This window comes from Capsaspora owczarzaki (assembly GCF_000151315.2).
Source record: "Capsaspora owczarzaki ATCC 30864 unplaced genomic scaffold supercont2.4, whole genome shotgun sequence".
Taxonomy (NCBI): Eukaryota; class Filasterea; order Ministeriida; family Capsasporidae; genus Capsaspora; species Capsaspora owczarzaki.
Window position 1 is genome coordinate 775,842 of NW_011887295.1, and position 25,876 is coordinate 801,717.

Here is a 25,876-nt window from a genome sequence, read left to right on the forward strand (position 1 = left end):
GCCCGAACCTCCACCCAAAGCCTCGCCGTACACTCCTCACAGATGATGGGAGAAGTCGCAGAACCAATCCTGCAGGAACAAGTAAGACAAAAAAGGTTGAACGAAGCGCACCTGAAATAGGAAAAAGGAATGATCCTTCCATGGAAATGCAAAAATTTACACTTTGCAGCAAAAACCAGTGATCGAGAATTAGTGTAAATGTAAAAAGTAACCCAGATAATATCCACTTGAGAGAGAGCATGTGATTTCGGGGAAACAATACAAAACTACGGTGAACAGCAAAATCCAGCGCTTCCATGCATCGACTGTGGAATGGTGAATACTGACGAGTCGTCAATGAATATTACATCGCAACACACACATAAAAAGCATCAAACTCAACAAACTCGAGCAAAAGAAATCGAAACAAAAAGGGGGTGATGGTACAGAAAAAAAAAAGGAGGATAATGAATCTTAACGGAATAAAGGAGATTACACCGCAGTGCCATGGTCAACGTGCACGGGATGACTCTCGAAATTGCTCGAGCTGCATGCAGATGAGGAGGCAACGGGCTCAAGCTCAATCACAATGTTGCTCGATGCGGAGGCTTGGATGCCGCTTCCAGATTGACCAGCCAGGTTGACGTCAAACATTGGTATGGTTGAAATCTCTGAAATAGGGGAGGATGGCGCCTTGGAGGAGGCGGTGGCGGTGGCGGCGGCAAAGCGCTTGCTCCGAAGCCCAAGCGCACTGTCGAAACTGCTAGTTTTCGCAGCGGGCTTGTGGGCATTGTTCGCGCTCGATCGCTCCGTCATTTCGATGGGCGTCTGCTGCTGCTCGGTAACCGTGATCGAGTTGGAGCGCTTGCGAGATGTGTTGGCAGGGCCTCGCGATGGTACTGGCAGCGATTTGGGTTCAGGCCGCAACCGAGTCCCCAGGCGAACAGCTGCAGCAGCCCGTTTCCAGCGAGCGGAAGGCTTGTCACTGAGGGACGAGGATGCGGCCGGCAATTCCATAGATGCGTCACCTCGAATAGACGTTCTGTCGGAGGAAGCAGTGAACTGGCCAATGCCACCGAGGCGGAAAAACGAGCTCATCTCGAGTTTCCGACTTTGCTTGCGAGCCGCAGCCAGCTGGGCGCCAAACTTGACAAGATCAACATCCTCTTCTGCCTCAGTCTCACTATCGATGGTGATCGGAGAGGACGAGGTCGCAGCATCACCAGGCGTCAAGCTGGCCGAAGAATAGCGACTAACACGGTCAAGGGAGATGCCGCTGACGGTGCTTTCCGTGTCGACCTCACGCACGTAGTGAAGTGCGTGGCCTGCTGTCGTCGTTGGAGAGTGTACATCAACGAAACTTGATTCGTCGGCATGCGGGGCGGTCTTCACTGGACTTGCGGGCTCTGGCTGCTCGGCCCCAACAACGCCACTTCCAGTGGGCGCACCCTCCTGCGCTTCGCTAAGGACGGGCATGGCTGTGGTCGTATTGACGCCATGCATGCGTGTCCTGCTCAGCGCCGAAGAAATGATTGCGAGAGGCTTCCACTTGGTGTTACTTGCAGAGCGAACGGACGAAGAGCCGTTTGGCAAGCGCGACCGGGCTCGAAGCTGCTGCTGCTCACGGTCTTGCTGCTTCTTGAGAGCTACTGCCTGCTCCTGCTCTCGAATGGTCGCAAATTCTTTGGCGATTTGCTCGGCTAACGAGTCAACATGCGAAAGATACAAAACCGTGTCTGAAAAGTCGGTCTTGACGGCGTCGGCGATGACGGCACGAATATCCGGGAACTCGTCCAGCTCCCGCTTGCAGGACTTGGTGTGGATGACGTAGATGAGCTTCTTGCAGGAGGCGGCATACAGCAGCTCTTCTTGACAGTACTGAGACTTGATGGAGGCGGGCGTCATTACGAACAGGAAAACCTTGCAATGCTTGATGGCCTGGCCAATCGCGCGACGCCAAAAGTCGCCGGCCACCAGCGCCGAAACGTCAATCCAGCAATCAATATGTCGAGCCTCGAGATCGGGCCAAAGGCGCTCGCGAACCAGCGCGTGATCGATGTGCGCCCAAGAGATGAACAGGTCTTTCGGCTTGAGCTCTGCAGCCAGCTCGTTGGGCGTGTTAGGTGCTTGCGCATGCGTCTGAGTCTTACTGGGCGCGCCTGCATATCCTTCCTGGTTGGCGTTGCCTGCCTCTGCGACATGAGAAGCGGGTTTTGATCGCTGGTCGGACTTCTGCAAGGCGAAAGAACAGTGAGATCACGAAGATTTGTGAGTTGTCTCCGTCCTTCATCTCAATATCTCAACGACATGGTGGCCAACACGACAAACGGGCACGCGCTTACCATCTTCAAATGATTTGACACGGCATTCTTGAGTTGTAGCATGCGTTCGGCGCGCAAGTTCTTTTTCTGTTTGTGAGAGGCCGCGCTCAGATCGTCCGAGCTGGCATCCAGCGCTGACTCGGGCTTGTTCGGCTCGTCAAAGATAACCCATTGGAAACGTTTCAAAAGCATTTCCAGACCAGGATCGATGACCTCCATAAACTTGTTGCTGATGATGACTGGAAACACTCTGACTCCACTATCGAAGGCAAACTGGACTTCCGTTTGACAGTACGGCGACTTGACAGAGTGTTCCGAGACGATAAAAATAAGAGATTGGCACCCCATCACCGTCTGGGCGACCTCGCGGCGGCGCGTCTTGTCAGCCTGAAAAATGAAGGCACAGGCAAAGTCACCCAACGGATGAGGAGGTGAGTTGCAAAGGGTGCGAAAGCAACACACAAAAACAAGCCTCCGACCCCAGTTTGCGCTTGTAAGAGAGAGCAAAAGCTCCGATAAAGAACCTACATGCTGTCGAAGCTCGTCAAACCACACTTCAATGCCAGCTTCGGTGAGCATGGCTTCAATGCGCTTCATGAAAGACTTGTCCTCGATGGTATAGCACAGCACCACTTCCTTGCCCAATCCGCCAGCCTTCCAAGAGCCTGTGAAAAGAAGAGTTGTTAGTGGCGTTGAGCAGCAACCAAATCCACTGTGTGTATGTGTGTGTATGGGGGGGGACGTACCAGAGATGATGGAATAAATCTTGGGCAGGAAGATGATGAACGTCAACGCGCAACCGCTGACAAAGAAAGAAATGTTGATAAATACTTGCAAACCAGTGGCCGATACGGCGCTGCTCAGAGCAAGAACCAAAACGGCACCGCCGACGCCAAAGACAGTAACGACCCAAACGACCCACGAGAGCAGTTTGGCCTCGTTGAACAGGGTCGTGGCTCTTCGAATTCGGAAGCCCAGCACGTGACAAGCAATCAGCGTGATGACCTGCAAGGAGGATGGTGTTGCGAGCGACCCAACAACAACGTGAGAAAGGACAAAACAAAAACACCAACAGCCGATTTACAACCAAATAAACACGAAGAGTTGAATAACAATCAAACACCGGCACACCAAACAAACCCCAAGGTGCAACATGACACAAAAAGTCTCCTAGTTTACCTCATAAGCGTAAAGGGCATACAAAAATCCGACTGTTTCCGTGGCGCATTCGTACTGCAGCTCCGTTGACGAAACCGACCTTAGTGATGCTTTCGGTGGGCTCACAATCTGCCAGATGGCGACAATAAACTGTTTCGATGGTAGTCGAGAGATGGGGTGAGAGGAACGTTGCAATACTTGCAGAGCCGAGGGGCAAGACCAAAGTGCAAAATCTCGCAAAATAAAAAAATGGGGCACACATCGCACGTACACCCGAGATACCGAGAGCAATCGCGCAATGGAAGAAAAGTTTATGCGGGTCGATTTTGAGCTCCAGATTCCGGGACCCCGTTCCTTCCGAAAGGCTATGGCCAGTACGTAACTTGACGGCAATCAAGCTGCTCTCTCGAATCACAAAAACCAAAGAAGATGACAGTGCAATGAAATGGTGAGTTGCAAGAGAGAGAGAGAGAGAGACCGGCGAAGCAGGTGAACACAAAGCTCAACCCAGCAAAGAAAGCTCAACCCAGCAAAGCACGTACGAGAAGGCCAAGATGAAGCACACATGCTCATCCCAAACAATGAAGCCACAAACCACGTCCGAGCGAGGAGCCAAGTGAAGGAAGATTTGCAACAAGCACATGAAGCTACTGAAGGCCAGCATGTAGCACCACTGCAGCGCGCACAAGCAAAAAACGTTTCATCTCAGGTGAGTAGGGCTCGGAAACAGCCAAATGCGCACATCCAAGCAAGCACAAGCAAGAGGACATTGGGCGCATTACCTCTTCACCGGCAACTTGCACAACTTTATGATCGCGGTAAAGTCGAATGACAACAACGCCAACAATTTGAAACAATAAAACGACGGCTGAAAGACCAGCCAAGACCGCCGTTGCTGCAAAAGCAGGCGAGTCGACTGGAAAGCGCATATTCAGCAACGTTAGTGCCCAGACGACAAGCGCAACAACTATGGTACGAATCAACCAATACCTGTCATGCATTGCCAATGCCCGTTGTAATTAAACATGACCATCGAGCTCGAACACTCGAGAATGACCAAGCGAATGGAGTAGTTGGCGAAATGCGTCAATGATCGACCATCGCTAAGCAGGGGGACGAGCTGGTAGGCGCCAGGGGTACCGAAAACGGTCAATGGGTGGAATGCAACGCGTCCCGAGAAGACGGGCATTGACGTAAACGTGGTGAGCGCGTCCACATCTTCCGCCGACCAGAGCTGTTTGGTCGATCATGTGTAGGGGGAGGTGGGAGGAAGCGGGTGGGGGGGGGAGAGAGAGAGACAAACCGAACTAGATGAGCATACTGCAACCAATCCGCAAGCCAAAACAATAAAAAATAAACAAACAAGACCGAACGCTCGCACCTGTATTGCGTGTTCGGCGGAAGACCCGTTCCAGTATTGGAGAGCAAATTCCAACGTAACCGGCAAGCCCTCATCGAATAGGACCACTTGGTCAAAGGCGTCCAGCAAAACGACTGCGCCGAGATTGATCACTCGACCCGCGAGCAGCGTCAGAGGAGTGGTGACGTTGTAGTGTTTGCTCGTCGTAAAGTCGACCTGCGTGCAAACGGTGGCAATATCCTCACCGTACAGGCGCACAAATTGCCCGGTAAAGACATTGTTGGACTCGATGGGGAGGGACGCTGAGACCTCAGCAAACACGGCACCGCCCTGACTGGCCGAATTGGCGGAAAATGTCGAATTGAGCACACGAACAGTCGACCATACTGCAGGAGTGCTGGTCGACGTCGCAATCGTGGGAGTCGGGAAATAAATGGCTCCTCCGTTGAGCTGCGCCGAATTGTGCGCAAAAGTCGAGTTTTCCACCAGCATGGAAGGAGCGGCTTTCGCAAAGCGCGTCATAAATAGCAACGTGCCGCCGCTACCCGCTGGGGCAGAGTTGCCCTCAAACGTACAGTTGCGGACAACCAACTCGCTGTTGGACAACTTGCCCACACCAGCATCCTGCTTCCTCGCCGAGTTGTTCAGGAAAATCGTGTCCGTCAGCAGCACCAGGCCGAAATAAGGCGAGCGGGCAGAAAACTTTCGATACCCGAGCTGCGAGAACAGATCAGTAAACCCTTCCGAGAAATCCAGCAGCGCCGAATCGACCAAAAAGCTGCCATCCGGGCTGATGCTTGGCTCAACCGTGGAAGCCGTAAACACGCCACCAGAATCAGTGGCAACGTTGTTGGAGATGACCGACGAGTAAATGGCCAAGGTGGCCAAGTCAGAGATTTCAGCAACGGCAGCGGCGACAGCATGATTCCCTGCAATTGGTCAACACCATCAGCGAGGGTGAGACACGAAAAGCAAGCCGCAAATCGACGCTCTGCAAAGAACACAAAGGACAAGTTCAAAACAAACCTGAAATGACACTCTGCGTCAAAACAAGCACTGCCTCGCTTGCGCAGCGAAAGGCGCCGCCCGGCTTGGACAAGGCTGCGTTTGAAGTGATCCGACTTTGAGTCACATTTACGGAGCTGTAACCCTCCACCACGGCAACTCCACCGCTCAGGACGGCGTAGTTGGATGTGAGAGTGCAGTTTGTCAATACGGCGTTGCTGGTATCTGCGAGCCAGAGGACGCCACCAGAAGCGGCGCGGTTGCCTGATCGACAAACAAAAACAAAACACGCCCAAGCACAAAACGCACAAGTCAATCTAAACCACCATCCGGGGTCGAGTCAATCGCCACTGCAACGCGCCATACCAAAGAAAACCGTGTCGGAAATCAAAGTTCGGGAAGTTTGCGACAGGTGGAGTGCGCCACCGCTGCCTCCAGCACGACAGTCCATGAAGATGCAGCGGAAAATGTCAATGACGGCGGAACCACCAGCGACGATGGCACCACCCGACAGTGCCGAATTGGACAGAAACGTGCAGTCTGACAAGAGTAGCTGGCCATCGTCCACGATATAAATGGCGCCCGCACAGACTCCGGAATTGTTTTGGAAGAGGCTGCTCAAAATGTTCAAGCGAGCCGAGCTCCCCAGAATGGCTGCTGCTCCACCGCAACCCGCAAAACCGCCTGTGTACCAGCAGCAAAAAGACAACAGCCAGAAATGTGAGAAACACGATTCCCTACCAAACCAGCAGCCTTGTCTGCCGACCGTACCGAAAAGGGAAGAATTTGCGATGGTCATGGAGGCGGCTGCATTCAACGCCACGCCTCCGCCGTAGGTGTTTGCAGTGTTGTTGGTAAACGAGCAATTGATGACTTCGCAGTGGAATCGGTCGTCGAGAGAGATGGTGCCACCATTCGAGATTGAATGTTGCCGCTCAAATACGCAGTTCCGAACTATTGCTGAGCCACCTCCAACCGCGTTCAAGACTCCAGCTGACGACTGAGGAATGACGACGAGGTCCGCCGAGTTCCCTGCTTGGCGAGAGTTGTGATACATCGAGTGAGAATCCAATCAATCAACCTGGTTTTTTTTGTTTTGTTTGTGTTGTTTTTGTTGTTTTTGTTGGCAGATGCACGTACCAATGAACAAGGAATCCGCAAGCGTAGCCGTAATGTTGCGGAAAAAGATGGTTGAAGTGTCAACGACGCCAGACGACAAGCCGACATTGTCGAGAAGAGCACTGTTCAGAATGGAGATTGAGTGCGCGCCTTGGCCTACCACCAAGCCCGATGCGGGCAGCGAAGTGTCCAAGAAGCCCAATGCCGAGTTGCCGATGGCGACAGAATTGTCCACCTCGACATCAACGGAAAGGGTCAAATCCGCGCTGATTTCACCAATCAAGTGGATTTGAGTCCGAATCGAGAGGTTGTCTGCGAGGATTCGGGCGGAGCGGGAAAACAAAAAAAAAAAATCAAATCAGGCGAAACATGCACTTGTTGTTTCAACCCCTCATCCAAAACTGGTCACGACTCGAACTTAACCCATAAAAGTGCAGCGAGAAAACGCTGCTGAGGCTGTTGCCTGGATGGATAGCACGGACGTCAATGCACCGTAGTTTTGGAAGAATATGCAGTCCGAGAAGCCGAGAACAACGTCAGTGCCAGTGCTCACGCACTGACCGTTCGAGTACAAGTCAACGGGCGGGTCGACTGCATTCGAAATGTGGACCACAGCGTCGAGGAGCCCATTCTCTGTTCCAATTGTGATACGAACGCAACCCATGCGAATACACGTTCGATTCAGAAGAGTGCTGCCTTTGAAGTGGATCCACACTCACAAAACCACTTACCATAGAACATGACGTTCGTAAAGTAGCCATGAGACGCGTCCAAGAAGGTGATCACCGAGTCGATTGTCGACACAAAGCCAGTAAACACAATGTCTGACAAAGCAAACCAATGCAAAAAAAAAAAAAAAAAAAAAAAACCAAAAGGAGAAACCATTCAGTGAAGTGCAGATCCGTATAACAAGAAGAAGAAGAAGAAGAAGAAGAAGAAGAAGAAGAAGAAGAAGAAGAAGAAGAAGAAGAAGAAGAAGAAGAAGAAGAAGAAGAAGAAGAAGAAGAAGAAGAAGAAGAAGAACAAAAAAAGGGTGAGCACCCAAAGGTAGCGTCATGTTAAAATTCACAGTTAAAATCTGACTTTTTTTTTTTTTTTTTTTTTTTGAAGAGGGTTTGCTTGTAATTGAACGTGGTTTTTTTTTTTTTTTTTTTTTTTTTTTTTTTTTTGGTTACCCTGAATGTGCAGCGTCGCTCCCGAGTCCACGACAATGCCGATCGTTGGGGACGGCGGCCCGTTGTACCCCACGACGGTGGACTGGAAGGTGGCGCGCTTGGCGTCGAGCACGGTGGCATTGATGCTGGCAAACTCGGCTCGGGCGCTTGTGAACAGCGGATTGGCGACCAGCGGCGGCGGCGAACCCCTCAACCAAACGGTTGCATTGGCCGGGACGCGGACGACCTGGTCGAGCACAAACTGGCCGGCAGCAAGCTCAATCCAGTACCCAGCAGCACCGGGGTCGTCCACCAGCGTCTGCAGGCCCGACGCCGTCGTTGCGACCACCGCCGTCGACGAATCTGGAGGCTCGGTAGGCGAAACACGGCGTTGAATTGCCGACCGCTGGTTGCTGCTGCTTCTGCTGCTGCCGCGTGCTTGTGCGATACTATCACTGCCGTGTCGTCGTCGGGCCGTGTCAGCGACGGACAAGCCAGCGCAGGCAGACAGAAGAACGAGAAGTATGAGTAAAGCCCAAAGCGGTTTTGTAGAAGCAGCCATTGCGCAGCTCCGTGGTGGTCGTCGCCCCGACAACAGGCGCCTGACACTGACACGTCTACCGCGTCCCGCAAGCGCATCAGCGGTCTGTGGCCCGAGGCGTGGCGGTGGGAGCTGCTCGAAGCAGGCGTCTGAGCTCGCCCCTTCCTCTTTGCCGTTGAGATTCGCTAGCCGCCCCATATCGTTCGTTGCACGCCTTGAATCGCGGAAGTGCGGCACGCCCCGCAAAAGCCGATAAACTCCAAGGAGGGCTCTTTGTAGAATGGGGATCGAGCGCTTCAACGTGCGCGAACGAGAAAAAATGCAAGAGCTTGCGCTCCGATTTGTCCAAAAATAGTGTGCAAAAAGAGAAGTGACTCCTCTCTTGTTTTTTTTTTTATTATTTCAAACTGGAGCAGAGGGAGCAGCACAACAAGCGGGCGACCAAAGCGGCTGTGGATGATCACCAGCAGATGAGTCGGCAATGTGTTGGGGGGGGGGGCGCCAAGGGGAAGCGTCGGACGCTTGCCCTTTCACACACAACTTGGGATAGATCTGAGCACACGGGTGTGAAAAGAGTTCACATTCCAGAAGCAATGTGTTGAAATTCAAAATTTAAAACATCAACAAATAAAACCTGTGAAAACCCGGGTTTGAGAACTTGCTTGATTTGTTCGGAATGCTTTGGCAAAAGGTGGCATACAAAAACACAAAAGAGCGACGAAACACAGCGTCCTGAATTCGAAATGTGAAACACAGCAGCGCTACTACTCGCTCGCGGCCGCTGCTGCAGCACTTTCAGGGGCAGAAGCCTGCGCGGGGCTGGTGGTGGACGCGGATTCGGGCGTGGACTCGGGCGCGATCTTGGGGGCAGATTCGGGCGCAGATTCGGCAGCAGCCTCGGGCGCGGGCGAGGAGGAGGACGAGGTGGCAGCGGGCGACGCTGCCTGCGAAGCCGAGGCCGATGCCGAGGCGTTGGACGACTTTGAATGACCATTCACGCGACGCTTTGGCTCAGTGGCCTTTTTGGGCGAGCGGGTTGAAGCAGCGGTATCCTGAGAACTCTTTGCCGAGCTACTATCAATCGCGGCAGAATCGGGGGCAGGGGACGAGGTCGAGGCAGGCGCGTCAGCGGACTGAGCACCCTTGTACTCGCGCTGTTGATCAAGGTGCTTGCGGTTGGGCGTCTTGCGACCTTGCACAAGCCGGGCGGCAGCCTGTTTACTCGCCTGCGCCGCCTCGTCTCCCTCAGCAGTCGCGGGCTGCTGCTGCTGGATGCCAGCTGCACTCGTGTCAGAGTTATCAGCAGCAGCAGATGCTGATGCTGCAGGCGGCTGTTGAGCGGATTGGCGCGCGCGATTCTTCGGCTCTCGCTGTGGCTGAGGTTGGTTTCGGCTCGGCTCTGCCTCATGCTTGGAAGCCGTTTGCGGCACCGACTGCTTTTGCTCGGATTGCGGCACCGACTGCGTTTGATCAGTTTGCTGTGGTTGTTGCTGTTGCTGTTGCTCCGGCTGCTGTTTCTCGGACTGCTGTCGCTCCTTGCCCCGCTCGTCGCGGCGGCCACCGCGCTGTCGTCGCTGCTTTGACTGCTCTTGAGGTTGAGAACTTTGCGGCGCAGCCTCGTCTTGCACCTTTGCATCTGGCTTCTCTTGTGGGGCGCCTTGCTGCTGTTGTTGCTTTTGGTCTTTTGGCTGTTGCTGTTGCTGCTTTTGTTGTTGCTGTTGCTGTTGCTGTTGCTGCTGCTTTGGTTGTTGCTGTTGTTGCTGCTTCGGCTGTTGCTGTTGCTGCTGCTTCGACTGTTGCTTCGGCTGCTCCTGTTGCTGTTGCTTCGGCTGCTCCTGTTGCTGCTGCTGCTTTTGTTGTTGCTGCTGCTGCTGCTTCGGCTGCTCCTGTTGCTGTTGCTTCGGCTGCTGTTGCTGCTGCTTTGGCTGTTGCTGTTGCTCCTGGCGCGAATTTCGCCCATCGGACTGACGGTGGGAAGCCTGACCGCTCTGCGACGCCTGGGAATGGGAAGCAGAAGCAGAAGTGGAAGCGCGTGACGCATTTTCCTGTGATTTGGCAGCAAGGTTTCGCTTGTTGTCAAGATCGCGAGCATTATCTGGCTGTGCTGCCGTTTCTGGTCGCTTCCCCTTGTCCGCGTGTGCAGTTGAGGACGTAGGGTGGCGGTTGTCATTGGCGCTTTCCCTAGGAGCTTGGCGACGATACGTCTCGCGGAACTCGCCTCGCCGGCCTGCTCGCCAATTGTGGTTGTTGACGGGAAGGGCTTCGACGGCGAGCATGAACTTGAGAAGGGTCTGAGCATCATCGACATGCTGCGGGGTGCCCCTCAGCGAAACTTCAGCGCGGTGCTGGTGTTCCTGGGGAGTGACTCGCATCGAGTGGAGCGACGCTTTGGAGATCAAGTCATCCTGCTGCTTCCAAACACGGTCTGCGTCAGCCAGAGGGATGGACATTTTCACCTCGCGAAGGTTGAGCAACGAACGAGCTTCCTCAATCGCCTCAGTACTCGAAGCGATGATGGAAACCACGCCAGTCTCCTTGTTCACGTCGATGCTGGACACGCCGGGTATGAGAGAGGCCTGCGCGATATTGGAACCCTCTTTGCCAATCACAAATCCCAGAACGTCACGCGGTACAGTGAACTGGTCGTGGATTCCGTTGTTCCGCGCCTGTAAAAGTGTTCACGAAGCCATCAAGTTTGAAAAGTCAAAGTTTTGGAAAAAAGACAAGCCCGTGTAAATGCACAGAGGACAACAAAAAAAAAGTAACGATACCTCAAGCGCTTTCAAAAACCGGTAATGCTCGTCGATGAGAAGTCGGGCTTTGCGCATAGCAGCAGCAGTGCCCAGAACGACAAAACGCCACATCGGAGGAGCGTTAGGGACGGTTTGGACGTTGCGAATTCTGGCCATGGCTGCGCCCGAGTGCTCGGTGAAGGCTGCACAGGCCAAGGAGCAAGGAGGAATAGAAATAAGCGACATGTACGGCGATTTGGCAACAACGGTAAGGTGCTCGAGGTCTTACCCAAGTTGTTTCGATCGTTCTGGAGCTGGGCAATACGCTCCGGGGGCGGAATAAACTCGATGCGCTCAAGGCCGATGGAAGAGTAGTACGCCCTGGTTGTCCAACCAGAAAGTGAGATAGAAAGAATGAACATTCAAAGGCATGGGTCAGGTTTTTGACCGCTTCAGGCAACTCCAACAAGAGCAACATGTGCTCGCTGTGCTTGGCAAGATACGTACGAATCGTTGGAGCGACGCAGAATCTCTCGAGGAAACAGTGTGGTGAACGGTTGAGTGCCGTTCACTCGAACACGGTACGTATCGCCATCGGACGACAGCACGCTTCCGGGCCACCAACTGGCTGGCAGCTCGCTGGTCATGTCCTTCTTGACGTACACCTCGACGCGATCATTGACGTGGAAATGGATTTGGTGCGGCGCATTGGAGCCGGACCGCACCCCAGTCACATCGGAGGGTGCTCCACCCGCGGCGGGTCGAGTGTGCTCCATTGGCACCCAAGCGGACGCCTTTTGACTGGTGGAGCAGAAAGATAGAACAAACATGAATCAAGAAGCGAGCAGTCAGGAATGAGCAGGATTGACGACTTTCTTTTTTTCTTTTCCACCAGATACACTCGTAAAAGTGAAACAAGGTAATGGTGCAGATTGCTGTGTCCATGGAGAAGGCGTAGCTGTCCGCACCACAGATGCTGATGTTCCCAATCGCCACAGTTGCAAAAACAAAGTGGTCACTGTTCCAACGGTGATTGTTTGCAAAATTCAAACATACTCCAAGCTGTTGTACTCCATCAATGATCAGCCCATCCCGCTCATACTTGCTTTTTTGTTTTTGGTGGGAAAACGAAAGTACTCCCAAATCTCAGCAAAACCAAAAAAAAAAAAAAATAAAAATAAAAAAAATAATCATAATAATAATAATGCTCAAAAGTGTGATCTCATCACAATTTCGTTTCGATGGTTTGCCCGCGTCCCGTTGGCACCAGAGACCGACTTGGAACGACGACGACAATGACGACGACGACGACGGCATTACTACTCGGTGGGAAAAAAAGGGGCATCGCGCGATGGGTGGAACTTGACGCTCCGTTGTGTTTGCGTTGTTCGCGCGCCACAGTCAAAAAGCGAGCCATTTGAATTGGAAAAAAAAAAAAAAAAAAAAAAAAAGACACTTTGGTGTGCATGAGTGAAAACGCGGCAAAGTGGCGACTTACCCGTTGATGAATCTGACAAAGACCTTGGAGTCCATCATGTCTTCCACGACAGCCTGCAGCGAGAGACAGAGACAGAGAGAGAGAGAGAGAGACAGAGAGAATGTGAGACAGTCTCCCCTTTGCCCACCAGCCAAGTGGTCCCCCCTTCCTTCCCTCGCCCGTTCAGCAAGACACTGGAATTGCTTCGCCATGAATGCCATGAATGCCGTGGCGGTTGAGGGGCGGAGGCGAGCAAAAGGCGAGCAGACGGACGACTCACCTCGAAATGACTACCAGTTCCGCTGGGATCGAGAACTTCGACTTGCATGCTCGCCATGATGAATGAAGATGAATCGAGACGAACGAGAATAATAATAACAACAATAAAGAATGAGAAATGATGCGTCGCTGGTTTTGGACAATGAGCGAAATGCGTATCAAAAAGGAGGAAGAATCTCAATGGAAAATCACTTAAGTGCTTCAAGTCAACTTTGAGAGCACTTTTCAAGTCCCTCTTAACATTGACTGGGGTTGAACAGAGCAATTCAGTCAGTCTACAACAAACAACAATAAAAATGTTTGGCCGACGGGCGACAAAGGACAGCGGGGCCGGCACAGAACAAGCAGACGAGAACATTGCCGCGAGCAAGGCCAAGGCAAACGCAGCCGCCCGGCGCGCACGAGCCGACGCAGGCAAGCCTGTCTTCACTGCCACAGCAAGCATGGATGACGAAACCGAGCTGGGCGAGCGGTACGCGGAAACCACAGGCGTCTCCATTCTGGCTCGTTGTCGCTCCTGCCAAAAGTTACACTCACAGTCACACCCACACTCACGCGCTCGCGTTGGGGGGTTTGGGTCTATGTCGCAGGTCCCACAAGCACCAAGACCGGTATGGATTCCGCACAGACGACCCTTCGTCGCCGCTCAAGTGGGACGCAATCCAAGAGTACCTGTCGCACCAATACGCCGCAATCCTCATGCACCGATCGTCTCGCTGGATGCACATCTATGTTCGAGATTTGCCAGTATTGTACAGCATCCACCCTGGCCAGACACGAGCTTTGCTGTTTGTCAAATCCAAGCAATGTGAGATGATGATTGCGTTCGCAGATTTTGTCCAACCTTTGCGGTGGGTTTTTTTTTTTTTTTACCCATGGATGTTCACGTCTGAGGGCTGTCCGTGTGTGCTCGTGTCATCTAGTGAAACGATTTTGCAGAAAGGGCGTTCCGAGCGACTGGCGAGCGCCGGTGTGGCTTGACATTTGCGGCGCTACCGTTTTCCGACAGCAAAACCCGAACTTGTACGCCCAATTGCTGGTCGATTCGCCTGCAAAGGCCAACCCGGTCAGCGTAGACGTTATTGAAAAAGGTATGGTGCAGGAGTATGTGCAGGTTCTTTGTCAGTTGTCAATCTTTGCGCCGATCATGCCTCGCTCGCTTGCTTGCTTCGCCGTCCGCTCTGTGCCACCTTCCTCTTGTCAATACGCATACATACATGCAGATCTTAACCGCACTTTTCCCGAGAACGTTCACTTTGAACCGCCCGCCGATGGATCCAATGCCGAGCATTCAGAAGCTGCGGCGCGTGTTGGTTGCGTACGCAGCGTACGATCCGGAGATTGGCTATTGCCAAGGCCTCAATTTTATTGCTGCAATGTTGTTGCTGGTGCTGCGGGACGAGAGCGACGCCTTTTACGCCCTAACACAAATTATCGGCAAGGACGCTCATCTGGCTCCGAGGTATCACGTCCCTTCGATGGCGCCCCTGCTCACAGATCTTGCCGTCGCGGAAGAGCTAGTGCGGCTCCGATATCCGGAGATTCACGATCTATTTGTGCGCAATGGCGTGACGTTAAGTTTGATTGCCACCAAGTGGTTTATCTGCATGTTTATTGACTCCACTCCACCAGAAGTATGTCCGAAAAGTGGCTTTGCCGATTTTCTTGAGCTTTTTGTGTCTGTTTATGCCCACTGAACTCACTCACCTGGCCTTTTGTCACGCAGACAACAATGCGCATTTGGGATTCTTTCTTGTACGAAGGCTCCAAGGTCTTGTTTCGAGTCACCCTTGCTCTCATTCAAATCCATCACCAAGAACTTTTGAGAGCTAAAGACATGGCTAGTTTTTTTAATGGTGTCAAGGTACTGCCGGTTTTTGCTGCATGCAGTTTTTTGGGATTGCAAGCAGAGCATCAACTCCGCGTGAGCTTACTTTTTTTCTTCTTTTTTCTACGTCTGGTCGTACTGCCACGCTCTTGCATCCACAGAACTCGTCGCTTGCGGCGGTGGATTGCCACCACCTGATGGATGTGGCTTTTAACAAACTGGGAACATTCCGTCGGTCGCTCATCAACGCATTGCGAGAAGAGCTGGCAGCACCTTCGACCCATTAACCGCCTTGGGTGCTTATTGCTGCTCATCATTAGAGTTTTGTTTCATGTAATCCATGAAATCTCACAAGTACAGTCTGCATTTTTGTTTTTGCTTGGCACAACTTTTGTTCCCAACTTTTCTTTTTGCTCTTCTCCTCGGTTGTTGACTAAATCCTTTTTTTTCATCGCACAAGCATGTCCACGACAGCATATCGCACAGCAGCTTGGCTCTGGGGTGGAGCTCGGCGATATACAAAGTACGGCAGGTTGCGTTGCGTTTCAGATGGCGCGTTTCCATTCGAGCACATCCTGTCCGCCGCCCCCCCCCCGCCTCGGTCGACAGCGTCTCTGCTTGGCTTGCCAGGATCTTCACATTCTGACTTTTTGTAAATTTTGTCTCATTCTCTTGTGGCTGGGATGCGCAGTGCTGGATACGAACGAGCAGCCGCATCCTTCAACGCAGGTGACTTGGACGTTACCGTTCGCGTGGAAGGACGCAGTTTCATGGTGACGGGCGCCAACTCTGGCATCGGATACGCAACCTGTCGCGAGATTGTCCTGCGCGGTACGTCCACACTCCTGGTTGCGATTTTGCCGGGTGTGAAGACGACAGCAGTGATGACCATCATTGTTGAAATTTGGCCCAAAATTGTTGATCGCGCGGAACACCCAAAAACATAAACGCAGTGGATACAATGATTCGTGTTCCAATCACGAATTGAATTGTGACGGCAATGATGATGTGCTTGGATCAACGCAGGCGGAGTGCTGCACATGGTGTGCCGAAATCCTGAACGTGCCGAAGCCGCTCAACGCAAATTGCTGGAAGAAACAAAGGTCTCACCTGCCATGGTCGAGGTGCACATCTTGGACATCTCGTGTATCAAGGATGTAGCACGATTTGCGCAAGAATTCTGCGCCAGCGGCAAGCCGTTGCATGTGTTGGTCAGTATTCACAGCAACAAACCTGGACCAATTTCGTTTAATTCTTGTAGTACAGTGTCTTCGTTTGGAAGGGCTTCATCGCTTGACTCCACACTCTCCTTTGATTAGATTAACAACGCTGGATGCATGGTGCGCGAGCGGCAGACGACTTCCGAGGGCCTCGAAGTCAATTTTGCCACCAACACTTTGGGACCGTACGTTCTCACAACCGCGCTGATCCCTGTTCTTGCCAAGGCACCAAACGCTCGTGTTGTAAGCGTCTCTGTTGTCCAGCGAGTATAACAGACTTGGTTATTGTTGCGGTCCTTGTGGCGTCGTTCGCACTCACCAAATCTCGCCACAACAACCAGTTGAATGTCTCGTCCGGTGGAATGCTGCTGGTGAAACTTGACATGACAGACCCCCAGCTGGAGCGCCCGACAAAGTTTGATGGTCAAATGGCGTATGCTCACAACAAGGTGTGGTGACGGGTTGATGCAGGGGGTGTTGATGTGTTTCTTGGTTTTTGGTTGGTTTGTTTTGTGACTCAACCGCTCCCACAGCGTCAGATGATGGTGATCATGGATCACTGGGCCAAAGTGCATGCGAGCGACGGAATCTCCTTCTACTCGATGCACCCTGGCTGGGCAGATACGCCTGCCGTTCGAGAATCGATGCCCGACTTTCACAAGTTCTGGAAAAACAAGTTGCGAACCGAAGAGCAGGGTGCAGACACGCTTGTCTTTCTGGCAATCAGTGGTAGTGTCACACCCGAGCAAAGTGGAGAGTTTTTTGAAGGTACGGCGGCCTGCGAGTGCCAAGACGACGAGTTTTTGCAGCGGCGCTGATGATTTGCGCTGCTGGTGTTGTTTGGCCTCTGATTTAGATCGTGCCGTCACCTCCAAGCATCTGTCGCTCTGTCGCACACAATCCACGCCTGCAGAGGAAGAGCAGCTTGTTCAATATGTCTCCGAGTTGGCCTCGAAATTGACTGCTTAGGTGATTTCCCACGTCCCAAAAAAAAAAAAAAAAAAAAAAAAGCGATACCCTCCCAGCCATGATGATGCACTTTATGCACAACTGATTGTTGGCGCGTTTGGTAATTGTGCATAAACTCTGTGTGAAAACAAACACCATTCTTCAAAACAACCCATTTCGTTGCTTGTAATCTGCAAAACTGATGGTGCGATTCTTGTTGTCGGGCATTGCACGCCGGACTGCGCTTGTGGGAGTAATACCTGGCATGGTTACTGGCGCTGTGATAATGCAACATTTCAAGGTCAAAGGTCAGTCCAGCATTCATCACAGCAAAGACCCCAAAAACAACAACAAACCCCAAAAACAACAACTAAACATGACAGCTTCGCTCTAGATCATACCGCTGGTTGACACATCAATGTCGAGACGCAAATCCGCCGAAGCAAACAAGTCTCGGATGGGCGGGAGTGCTGATTTCTCTGGTGCCTTGGCCGAAGAAACGCCAATCGACGCGCCAAACAATGCCTTCTGTGCAGCAACAGGATCGACCTGGTAGGACCGAGCCTCGAAGGCTGGCTTGGGGGCATCTGCATGTGTGGTCTTGGCCGTGTTCACTTCAACGGGTGCCGCAGGAGCCGCGGTCGCATGCGATGCGTTGGGATCCTCCTTCGGGAAGGCGAACATGACTGGGCGGCACGCTCGCCGCTCGAAAGGATCGAGCTTCGACACAACCTTCTCGCCAGAGGCCTTGCGGCCCAAGTCGCTGAGATTCTTGTGGCGATTCTTGGCATTGATTTGCGAGACCAAGCTCAGATTTTCAGTCGCCTTCTTGTTGTTCTCTTCGGCGGCGGCCTCTGTCTCGGCAAGCTTTTCGCGCAAGCCGGGAAGTAAGCCTTGAGGATCGCCCTGCTGCTCGAGAACGCTGATTTCGTGAGCAAGCGAAGTCTTGGCATACGCCAGGCCTTCTGGTGCCTTCTGGAACCGATTTCGCTCTTGCAGCATGGCGTCGATGACTTGGGACGTTCGGACATGCTGAGACATGCTTTGAATCTGCTTGGAACGGTGTCGCAGCTCGTCCAAACTCGGCAAGGGGATGCGGTTGAACGCCATGTCGTCCTTCCACTTGTAGAATTCGGACTCGGTAAAGTCAGTGTTTGATACGTACTCGAGGCGGTAGCTGCGATGGGAGCCGCAGTAGTCCAGCTCAATCAGCTTGTTGGTGCGCGTCGCGCCGAGCTGATACGCCTTCTTGCCCTCCTCGACCCCGGCAACCTTGGCAAGGCGGTATGTGGTCTGGCCGTTGCTGACACCAATGTTCACGCGCACGTAGCAGTTTCGAATGGACTTGGCAAAGAACGGAGCGTGCACGTACTTTTCCAGCTTGCTTCGCGTCAACCGAGCGCGGTTCAAGTCATCCAGAGTGAGTGGAGCCTCGGGCGGCTGGTCGTCATCAATCGACATGGCTGTGGCGCCGTCGTCGCGCTGACGGTCAGTCTCCTGGTCGCTGTGGCGGTCGCCTGCAAAGGTAAAGGCGTCTTGCGATGTAGAGCCGGCCGCGCGACGCAGGCTGAGGTCTTTGAGAGCTCGCTCGCGCTCGAGCTGCGCGGCGGATTTGCTGTTGCGTCCGCGCTCTCCCAATGCCTCGACCTCGAGTTGGTCGTCCGAGTCGCCGCCGCGTGATTTGCGCGATGACGACTTGTCCTTCTTCTTGGACGACGACGACGACGACGACTTTTGTCCCTTTTTAGACGTCTTGCCGTCCTTGGAGCGCGACGATGACGCTCGGTTCGATCGACCCTTGCCTTCACGGGCTGCCTTTTCGCGCAACTGCTGTCGAATGATCTGACGCTCCTTGAGCGCTTGGATCTTCTCAGAGCGCTCGAACAGCACCGCCTCGCGATCGACTTCCGACAGGGCGAAGAGCCGCTCGCGATCCGCAGCGTCGCCCATATGATCCTCCGTGTATGACAGCAGCACTCGCTCCTCTGCAGTCAGTTCCTCTCCAGATTCGTCGCCGGCATCGCTGCCGTCGTCGCTCGAGTTTGAGCCGTCCGACGACTGGCTGTCTGACGCGTCATCCGAATCCGAGCCCTCGTCATCTGAGACGGCGACCTTGCGTTTCTGCCCTTTCTTTCCCGATCGCTTTCCGCGCTTTCCGCCCTTGGATTTCGATCCCCACTGTGTGTGTGAGTAAACGTTCACAAGCCAAGAACAAGCAAGCAAACCGTAACAATCAGGCGAAAAAAATCAGTGTTCATCAACAATCTGAGAATTTCAAACAAACGAAACAACAAATCGGTAAAAACCAAAGATCCTTTTTTTTTTCTTTTTTTTTTTTTTTTTTTTGTTTTCGCTGTTTCGTGTATCTCCACTTCGACTTCGACTACGACTACGACTACGACTGCGACTACTCGCAAGTGAGCACACTTACACGGCCTCCGTCGCTGTCCTCGCTCTCGCTGTCGCTGCTGTCGCTGCCTCCTGCGGCGGCCAGCGCTTTGGCTCGCGCCTTGGAGCGGCTGCTTTGGGCCGCGGTGGTCGAGCGCCGCGACTTGCGTTCCGCCGCGCCGTCGTCCGAGTCAGAGTCGTCGCCAGCAGCATTGCCACGGGCCTTGTTGGCGGAGGCCTTGTTGCTGGACGACGAGGCGGACTTGGACGATGCTTTGCGGCCAGCTCGGTCGCTGTCGCTGGCGCTCTCGCTGCCGCTGTCCCGTCGACGGCGACGACGGCCATCGTCATCGTCCCCATCGTCCTCGTCGTCCTCGTCGTCATCATCGATGCGGCGGCGCTTGGACGACCGGCCAGTGTCTCCCGAGTCAGCGCCACCGAGCAGCAGCAGCTCTGCTTCGAGGTCGTCGTCCACGTCCACGCCGGCGTCCGCGCCCGCGTGCGCGACCAGCGCGGCACCTGGTGTTGGTGGCGCGACCAGCGAAGCGCCGGGAGTGGGCGCACTGAATGCGGGCGTCGGGGCTTGGAAGGCGGGCGTCGGCGCGTCCATCGAGCCAGTCACTTCGCCAATGAGGCGCTTCTTGGCAAAGAACGACATTTAGGGGAAGCGGGGGGGGGTGTTTGTAATGTGGTCTGATTTCAAGTTGTTTGAGTTTCTTTTTTGGTTTTTGGGGGTTGGAGGCCAAAGGGAAAAAAAAAAAAAAACGAGAAGAAATGACTGAGCTTTCCATTGAGTTTCCATTAAATTGAGTTTCCATTACATTGAGTTTCCATTACATTGAATTTCCATTGAGCTACGACTTTCTCCGAGATCCGTCGATTCGCTCGTGATTCGCTGTCTTTTCTCGTTTTCGACTTGTCTATGTGCAGTCCCTCTATTTCCTTCGTCCTTCTGGAACGAAAATGCCCAAAATCCGCCACAACCGCTCAAAGCCGCCGCCAGAAGGCTGGGACGACATTGAGCCCGTCCTGAACGACTTTGCACAAAAGATGCGCGAAGGTAACTCAAAGCGTGTGTTGCCACTCTGGCTGGAACGGTCGATCGGGGATGCGGGGGGGGGATGAGGAGATGACGAGAGCGCATCGTCGTTGGCTGAGCGTTCGAGCAGAGAAGGGAAATGCCCTCGCTTGAGCTGGGCTTGGAGTGGTGTGCAGTCTGTGTGGACGCTGTTAACACTGACAAGCATCGTCATGCCATTTGGGGGTACAGCTGAGGCCGAGCCGCACGAGGGCAAACGTCGCGTCGAGTCGCTCTGGCCCATCTTCCGCATCCACCACCAGCGCACAAGGTACATTTACGACATGTACTACAAGCGAAAGGTCATCTCCAAGGAGCTGTACGAGTTTCTGCTCAAGGACAACTATGCCGACGCCAATCTGATTGCCAAGTGGAAGAAGGTAAACCAACCCGCGTCCTTGTCCTTCTGCTTCCTACAAGTCATGGTTTTGGCAGGTTCCTTGTGGCACTGGACGATGTGTGTGTAGTTCGATTTGGCTTTTGCTCACTGGGCTTTGATTGCTATTCTGATTGCAGCAAGGGTACGAAAACCTGTGCTGCTTGCGATGCGTCCAAACAAAAGATACCAACTTTCAGGCAAACTGCATCTGCCGAGTCCCGCGAGCATCCTTGGAGGAAGGAAAGGCCGTCGAGTGTGTGCATTGTGGTTGCACTGGCTGTGGCGGGTAATAACCTGGTTGGCCATACGGCAAATTGTGACTATTCAATTTTTTAATTTCATTCAGGAAGACACACAACGATATGTACACACCACTACATCTACGTATGAGAGACACAACACTGATTTAAACATGCTTGTCCTGGCACGCCCATTGGGGGGGGGAGGAAGTGCTTGGAACAGCGAAAACCAAAAACACAAAAAAAAATCAATCATGAAGGATGAATGAAAAATCAAGCAAGAAGCTGGTGACATTTCAACCAGAGTGCATGGCAGAATCGGATTCGGACGCTGCCTGGCTGTTGGGTGGTGAGAGCGCGTTCAAAAAGTAGGTGGAAAGCTTCGTCTACGAGCACAAAGGGGAAAACAGGAAACACAAGTGAGCAATCAACCAAAAAAAAAAAAAAAAGACATGACTCGCTTCCTCCTGAATCGCTATCTCACACATACCCAAGCTCCGACGTATCGACGGAGACGGCCTTTGCGAGCCATTGCTTGCAGCTCGAGCTGTTGATTGGCAAGCTGCTTGCGCTTGTCACGCTGAGTCCTGGTCAAACGTCGGCGCTTGAGGCCTGAAGCATCTTCACCCTCAGCAAGCGCATCGTTGGGGTGGTGTGGAGACGAGCCGTGACGAGAACGCGAGGCAGAGTCGGTCGGCTGGTAGTTCCACGTCCAGAGCATGTCCGAGTACTCGTACATGTCCCGGATTTCCGTCTCCGAGCCCTGCGAATCAACGGGAGTGGCGTCCATCACTTCCATTCGCGAAAAGATGGGGCCTCTTGCCGTGCCAGAGTCGCTGTCGCTGGTGGTGCTGGCAAACCCGGTCGAGGCAAAGGCGGAGGCCATCAGCGCACTATCGCCCAGGCGCTCGCGTCGTCCGACAGACAGTCCGTCGCGAAGACCAAGCTGCGCAAATGCCTCGTCCAGCGCTCCGATGCGGGCGGCACGAGCTTGAGGAGCGCGAATGAATGGTTGCAGCGGCGTCGGCACGGCATCGGCAGGATCGAGCGGCGCAGTGTCGTCATCGTCCTCGCCGTCGTCATCGTCGTCGGAAATGTTGCCGTCATCTTCCTCGGGCTGGTGCTTGGCGGTAGGGAACAGCTGGCGAACAGCGGGGAGTCCTCCGGCGGTGCTGCCAGAGCCAAAGGTGGGTCCGCGCATGGTTCGGATGATGGTCGAGAGCGATTGTGACATCAGTTCATCCCCCGGGAAGATGATGCGCTCGGCTTCTTCTTCCTCCTCCTCCTGCTCTTCCAAGTCCGGAGACGCGTGACGATGCCGATGGCGCGAAGATTGGCCATGCGGCGATGACGTTGTCGACGACCCATGACCAGACGGGGGCGATGGTTGGCCGCTGCGGGATTTGTGGTGTCTCCCGTGGCTCTTGCTGTGGTGATGATGCGAGTGATGGTGTGCGTGGTGACGCTTCGACGGGCTGGAGGAAGGGCTGGCTGTGGTGGGGCTAGGGCTGAGAATCGGGCTCTCAGAAGTTGGGCTCGAGCCCGAGGTGTCTTGACTTGCAGACGTGCTTGCTGTCATGCCAGCAGCAGTAGCAGTAGCAGGAACAGTGGCAGTAACAGAATCGTGGAGCACCACAAGCGACTGAGACTGGTTGACAGATGCAGACGCTGGCGAGTCGACAACCGAAGAGTTGGAAGAGCAGGTGGAGGATGATGCTGCTGAGGCTCCAACAATAAGGGAGCTCGATTGCGACGAAGCAAGCAGGATGGAGCTACCGATCAAGACGGTGGACAAGGACGGCGAGGAAGACGGTTGCAGCGCGACCGACTCGCTGCCAGCGGCGCCTGCCTGCTGCTGCTGCTGCTGCTGCTGCTGCTGCGGTTGGCCATCGTCCGTGGTCGAGCTGATCGCAGCAGCAGAAGCGGCCAGCGATCCCAGGACGTCCACCGCATCCGGGAGTGGCGCGCGCCTCGCGGGTGAAATCGATCCGTCGCGCGACGGAGGGACAATGTCGTCAACATCCGTCACATTGATCATCAGCAAGGACGCATCAAGTGGGAGCGCCCCGTCATTGAGCTGCTGCTGCTGTTGTTGTTGTTGTTGTTGTTGTTGGGCCACGAGCTGTTGCAGATGGTACTCGAACAACTTTTTGCGAAGTAGGGCTTGGGCTGAATCGAGCTGCTGCGACGATGCGTGTGTCGATGCACTGGCAATGCTGCCGGTTGCTTCGTGGCTTGGCCGTGAGCCGTCCTGTTTCGATGCAGACTCTGTGACGAGCTGGGAGCTCGAGTCGTCCAAATCTGCAAAGGACGAGCACTCGCTTGCATTGCTGCCAATCATCTCAAAGGCAGGCGAGAGGTGTGCTGACGAGTGTGCTCCAGTCAAGTCGTCGCTGTCGGCAAGGTTGACGGAGCGCCGTTGTGCGAACAGGGCGCTGGCAGTGGGCAAGTCCAGGGTCGAATCGCACGCCTCGGCGATGGAGCATGCAAGCACGTCGGCTTCCCCCGAATCTTCGGCAGCTGCAGCCGCTTCGACCAGAGCAGCGTCAGTTTCGGCAGACGACCAGCGCGCCCAGGATTCGACGGCAAAGTGCGATGCAGCAAGATTCGGCATCGGAGAGAAGGTGCGAGGAGTCATGTCGACGACAGCCCCGTCTGCGTCCTGCGCGTCATCCATCCCACCGTCAGCAGTTAGGGCGAGGGTAAAAGATGCGTTCGTGCTTGGGTTGAGATTGGTTTCGGTTGTGGATGCTGCAAAGGTGGGCACTTGGAGCACGTGCGGGACGCGATCAAACACGAGCGAGCCAACCACCTCCTCGTGATAAACAGGGGCGCGAGGTTCTTCGTGTTGAAGAGGCGGAACGGGTGTTTCGCCGACGTCGTGCTGCTCCAGCTGTTCCTGCTGTTCTTGCTGTTCTTGTTGTTGCTGTGGCTGTTGCTCCTGCTCGTCGTAGTGGCTAGCGTCAACGAGCACGACACGTCGCGTTTGCAAGTTTTCAACTTGTCGAGCAGTGCCTATTGTGGAACGCTGCAGAAGAATGGAAGCAGTGGCTGCATCTTGCCCGAGCGTGGCCAACTCGTCGGCAGAACCGTCCACAATTTCCAACCAAGAACCTAGACGACATGAGGCAAAAACAAGGAAATCGTCAGTTGTAACGTTCGTGCAAGCATCACTCGACAGACAGCCGCGCTTCGACGTACTAGAAACTGTCATTGGCGACGGGCTTGTGGGACCACTCGGAGAATCGAGCGAGGGCGGGGAGTCAGACATGGTTGAAGATTTTGTTGTCTGCAATTGTGTCTGAGAGTCGAAGCCACACTTGTTGTTGAGAGGGCAAATCTGGTCAACCAATTCAAAAAAAAATGCAACAAACGAAGTAAGACTTTGTGGACTTGAAAAAATCTTACTTACTCGGAAACAGCCACAACAACAACTCCAAAAATGGAAGCCGGTCATGGCTGCCGCTTTTGCCCCCCCCCACCTCCCCTGAATGCACCGTGGCAGTCGCATAACACTTGAGTCGCGCATGCAACAGAAGATCGAGCAGGTCTGGGGGAATGTGTCCACACACGCTTTTTCCGCTCGTGATGAGCGCCGTGGTGGTAGAAATTGTAAAAATTGTGTGTGGTTTTTTGTTTTTGTTTTTGTTTTGGTGCTAATTTTGGATATTTTTTTTTCTCAAAAAGCCGCGTAGCGTTGTTTTTGTGTTGCTTTTTGTGCACATTCGAGAGCAGCAAACGAGTGAAGCATTTCCACAGACGAATGCATTGGGGGAAGATGAGAGAGAGAGCGGCGTCGAACAAAGCCTCGAGTGGCTTTTCAACAAATTGCCCTTCAAACGGCATCTGCGCCACCAGCCAAGCAACGACACGCGCGCTCTCGCGCGCTCTCCCCCCCCCCCATTCACACCGAAACTCGAGTCCAGCTTCCCCCAAACTCAAATCTCGCGCATTGTAGTCACCAGTTCGGCCAAACTCAAACTCCCCAGCTCCCCAAAAAACCAAAACTCTACACACGAAACAACATTCAAAAAAATTCTGGTGACGCAAACTCTGGTTTTTTTTTCACTGAAGCGAGCGTGAGCTGGAGCTGGTGTATGGAAGGGGGTTGCTGCTGTTGTCTGCTGCTGTCTGTGTTGCTGCAAGCAAAGTGGTTTGGTTTTGTGCAGCAATGGAAAGCCAAGGCAACAGTCGCGAGCCGAGACGAGGCAGCGACAAAAGCCTCGAAGGCGGGAAAATCGGTCCAAATTGTTCGCTCCAGAATGCACCAGCTGAGAACCGAGACGCAACGACCCCCACCTCGCAACTGCAGTGCTGCCGTTTGGAACAAGGCCAAGTCGCCCTCTCGTTGTGGTAATTCACACACTGTCATTCATTCTACTTGCAGCGGAAAGCGACAGAATGACGCCCAGCCAGAATTCCACCCAACAGAAAGAAAAAAAGAAAAAAAAACCTTCACTTCAACCTCGCAATACTAACAAACCCAATTCTCAAAGGTCACTTGCCAAAACAAACTTGAACAATTGGAAAATGAAATCCCAACAGAGAAAAAAACGAAGAGTGGAGGCTGCATGGATTTGTTTGCGCAGGACAAGAACAACTCAATGCAATTTCCATACAAACGTCAAAGCGCAAGTCGCCGTTGGTCGATTTTCAACTCTCGTGAATGTG

At 53.5% G+C, this 25,876-nt stretch overlaps 7 protein-coding genes across 7 annotated transcripts; 3 read left to right on the plus strand and 4 right to left on the minus strand.

Moving 5' to 3' along the window:
- Window positions 1–246: 246 nt before the first annotated feature.
- CAOG_08660 (hypothetical protein) lies at window positions 247–8,995 on the minus strand. The gene is made up of 17 exons (XM_011271969.1): window positions 8,118–8,995; window positions 7,674–7,766; window positions 7,366–7,575; window positions 6,964–7,254; window positions 6,595–6,855; window positions 6,190–6,507; window positions 5,845–6,087; window positions 4,840–5,747; window positions 4,449–4,692; window positions 4,241–4,374; window positions 4,001–4,131; window positions 3,730–3,856; window positions 3,480–3,608; window positions 3,047–3,305; window positions 2,829–2,965; window positions 2,322–2,687; window positions 247–2,211 (listed from the first exon to the last, which is right to left on the minus strand). Exons 1-17 carry the CDS (start codon window positions 8,833–8,835, stop codon window positions 472–474), a joined length of 6,309 nt encoding a protein of 2,102 aa, XP_011270271.1. The 5' UTR covers window positions 8,836–8,995; the 3' UTR covers window positions 247–471.
- A 225-nt stretch (window positions 8,996–9,220) lies between these two features.
- On the minus strand, window positions 9,221–13,241 carry CAOG_03042 (hypothetical protein). The gene is made up of 6 exons (XM_004363824.2): window positions 13,127–13,241; window positions 12,868–12,920; window positions 11,877–12,170; window positions 11,659–11,750; window positions 11,409–11,572; window positions 9,221–11,303 (listed from the first exon to the last, which is right to left on the minus strand). Exons 1-6 carry the CDS (start codon window positions 13,181–13,183, stop codon window positions 9,402–9,404), a joined length of 2,562 nt encoding a protein of 853 aa, XP_004363881.2. The 5' UTR covers window positions 13,184–13,241; the 3' UTR covers window positions 9,221–9,401.
- Window positions 13,242–13,421: 180 nt separating this feature from the next.
- Window positions 13,422–15,412, plus strand: CAOG_08661 (hypothetical protein; the record flags this gene model as incomplete). Its single annotated transcript, XM_011271970.1, has 6 exons — window positions 13,422–13,597; window positions 13,716–13,877; window positions 14,065–14,191; window positions 14,349–14,759; window positions 14,852–14,989; window positions 15,115–15,412. 6 exons carry the CDS (start codon window positions 13,422–13,424, stop codon window positions 15,238–15,240), a joined length of 1,140 nt encoding a protein of 379 aa, XP_011270272.1. The 3' UTR covers window positions 15,241–15,412.
- CAOG_08662 (hypothetical protein) lies at window positions 15,357–17,292 on the plus strand. The gene is made up of 7 exons (XM_011271971.1): window positions 15,357–15,476; window positions 15,645–15,784; window positions 15,980–16,164; window positions 16,273–16,416; window positions 16,515–16,622; window positions 16,707–16,941; window positions 17,030–17,292. The coding sequence occupies exons 1-7, from the start codon at window positions 15,415–15,417 to the stop codon at window positions 17,140–17,142; spliced, it is 987 nt and encodes a 328-aa protein (XP_011270273.1). The 5' UTR covers window positions 15,357–15,414; the 3' UTR covers window positions 17,143–17,292.
- CAOG_03045 (hypothetical protein) lies at window positions 17,220–20,234 on the minus strand. Its single transcript, XM_004363827.2, has 3 exons — window positions 19,553–20,234; window positions 17,523–19,299; window positions 17,220–17,399 (listed from the first exon to the last, which is right to left on the minus strand). The coding sequence occupies exons 1-3, from the start codon at window positions 20,165–20,167 to the stop codon at window positions 17,284–17,286; spliced, it is 2,508 nt and encodes an 835-aa protein (XP_004363884.2). The 5' UTR covers window positions 20,168–20,234; the 3' UTR covers window positions 17,220–17,283.
- A 169-nt stretch (window positions 20,235–20,403) lies between these two features.
- Window positions 20,404–21,371, plus strand: CAOG_03046 (cell cycle control protein cwf14). The gene is made up of 3 exons (XM_004363828.2): window positions 20,404–20,569; window positions 20,780–20,967; window positions 21,104–21,371. Exons 1-3 carry the CDS (start codon window positions 20,473–20,475, stop codon window positions 21,254–21,256), a joined length of 438 nt encoding a protein of 145 aa, XP_004363885.1. The 5' UTR covers window positions 20,404–20,472; the 3' UTR covers window positions 21,257–21,371.
- Window positions 21,281–25,753, minus strand: CAOG_03047 (hypothetical protein). Its single transcript, XM_004363829.2, has 4 exons — window positions 25,711–25,753; window positions 24,407–24,545; window positions 21,696–24,319; window positions 21,281–21,591 (listed from the first exon to the last, which is right to left on the minus strand). Exons 2-4 carry the CDS (start codon window positions 24,474–24,476, stop codon window positions 21,502–21,504), a joined length of 2,784 nt encoding a protein of 927 aa, XP_004363886.1. The 5' UTR covers window positions 24,477–24,545; window positions 25,711–25,753; the 3' UTR covers window positions 21,281–21,501.
- Between the last annotated feature and the right edge of the window lie 123 nt (window positions 25,754–25,876).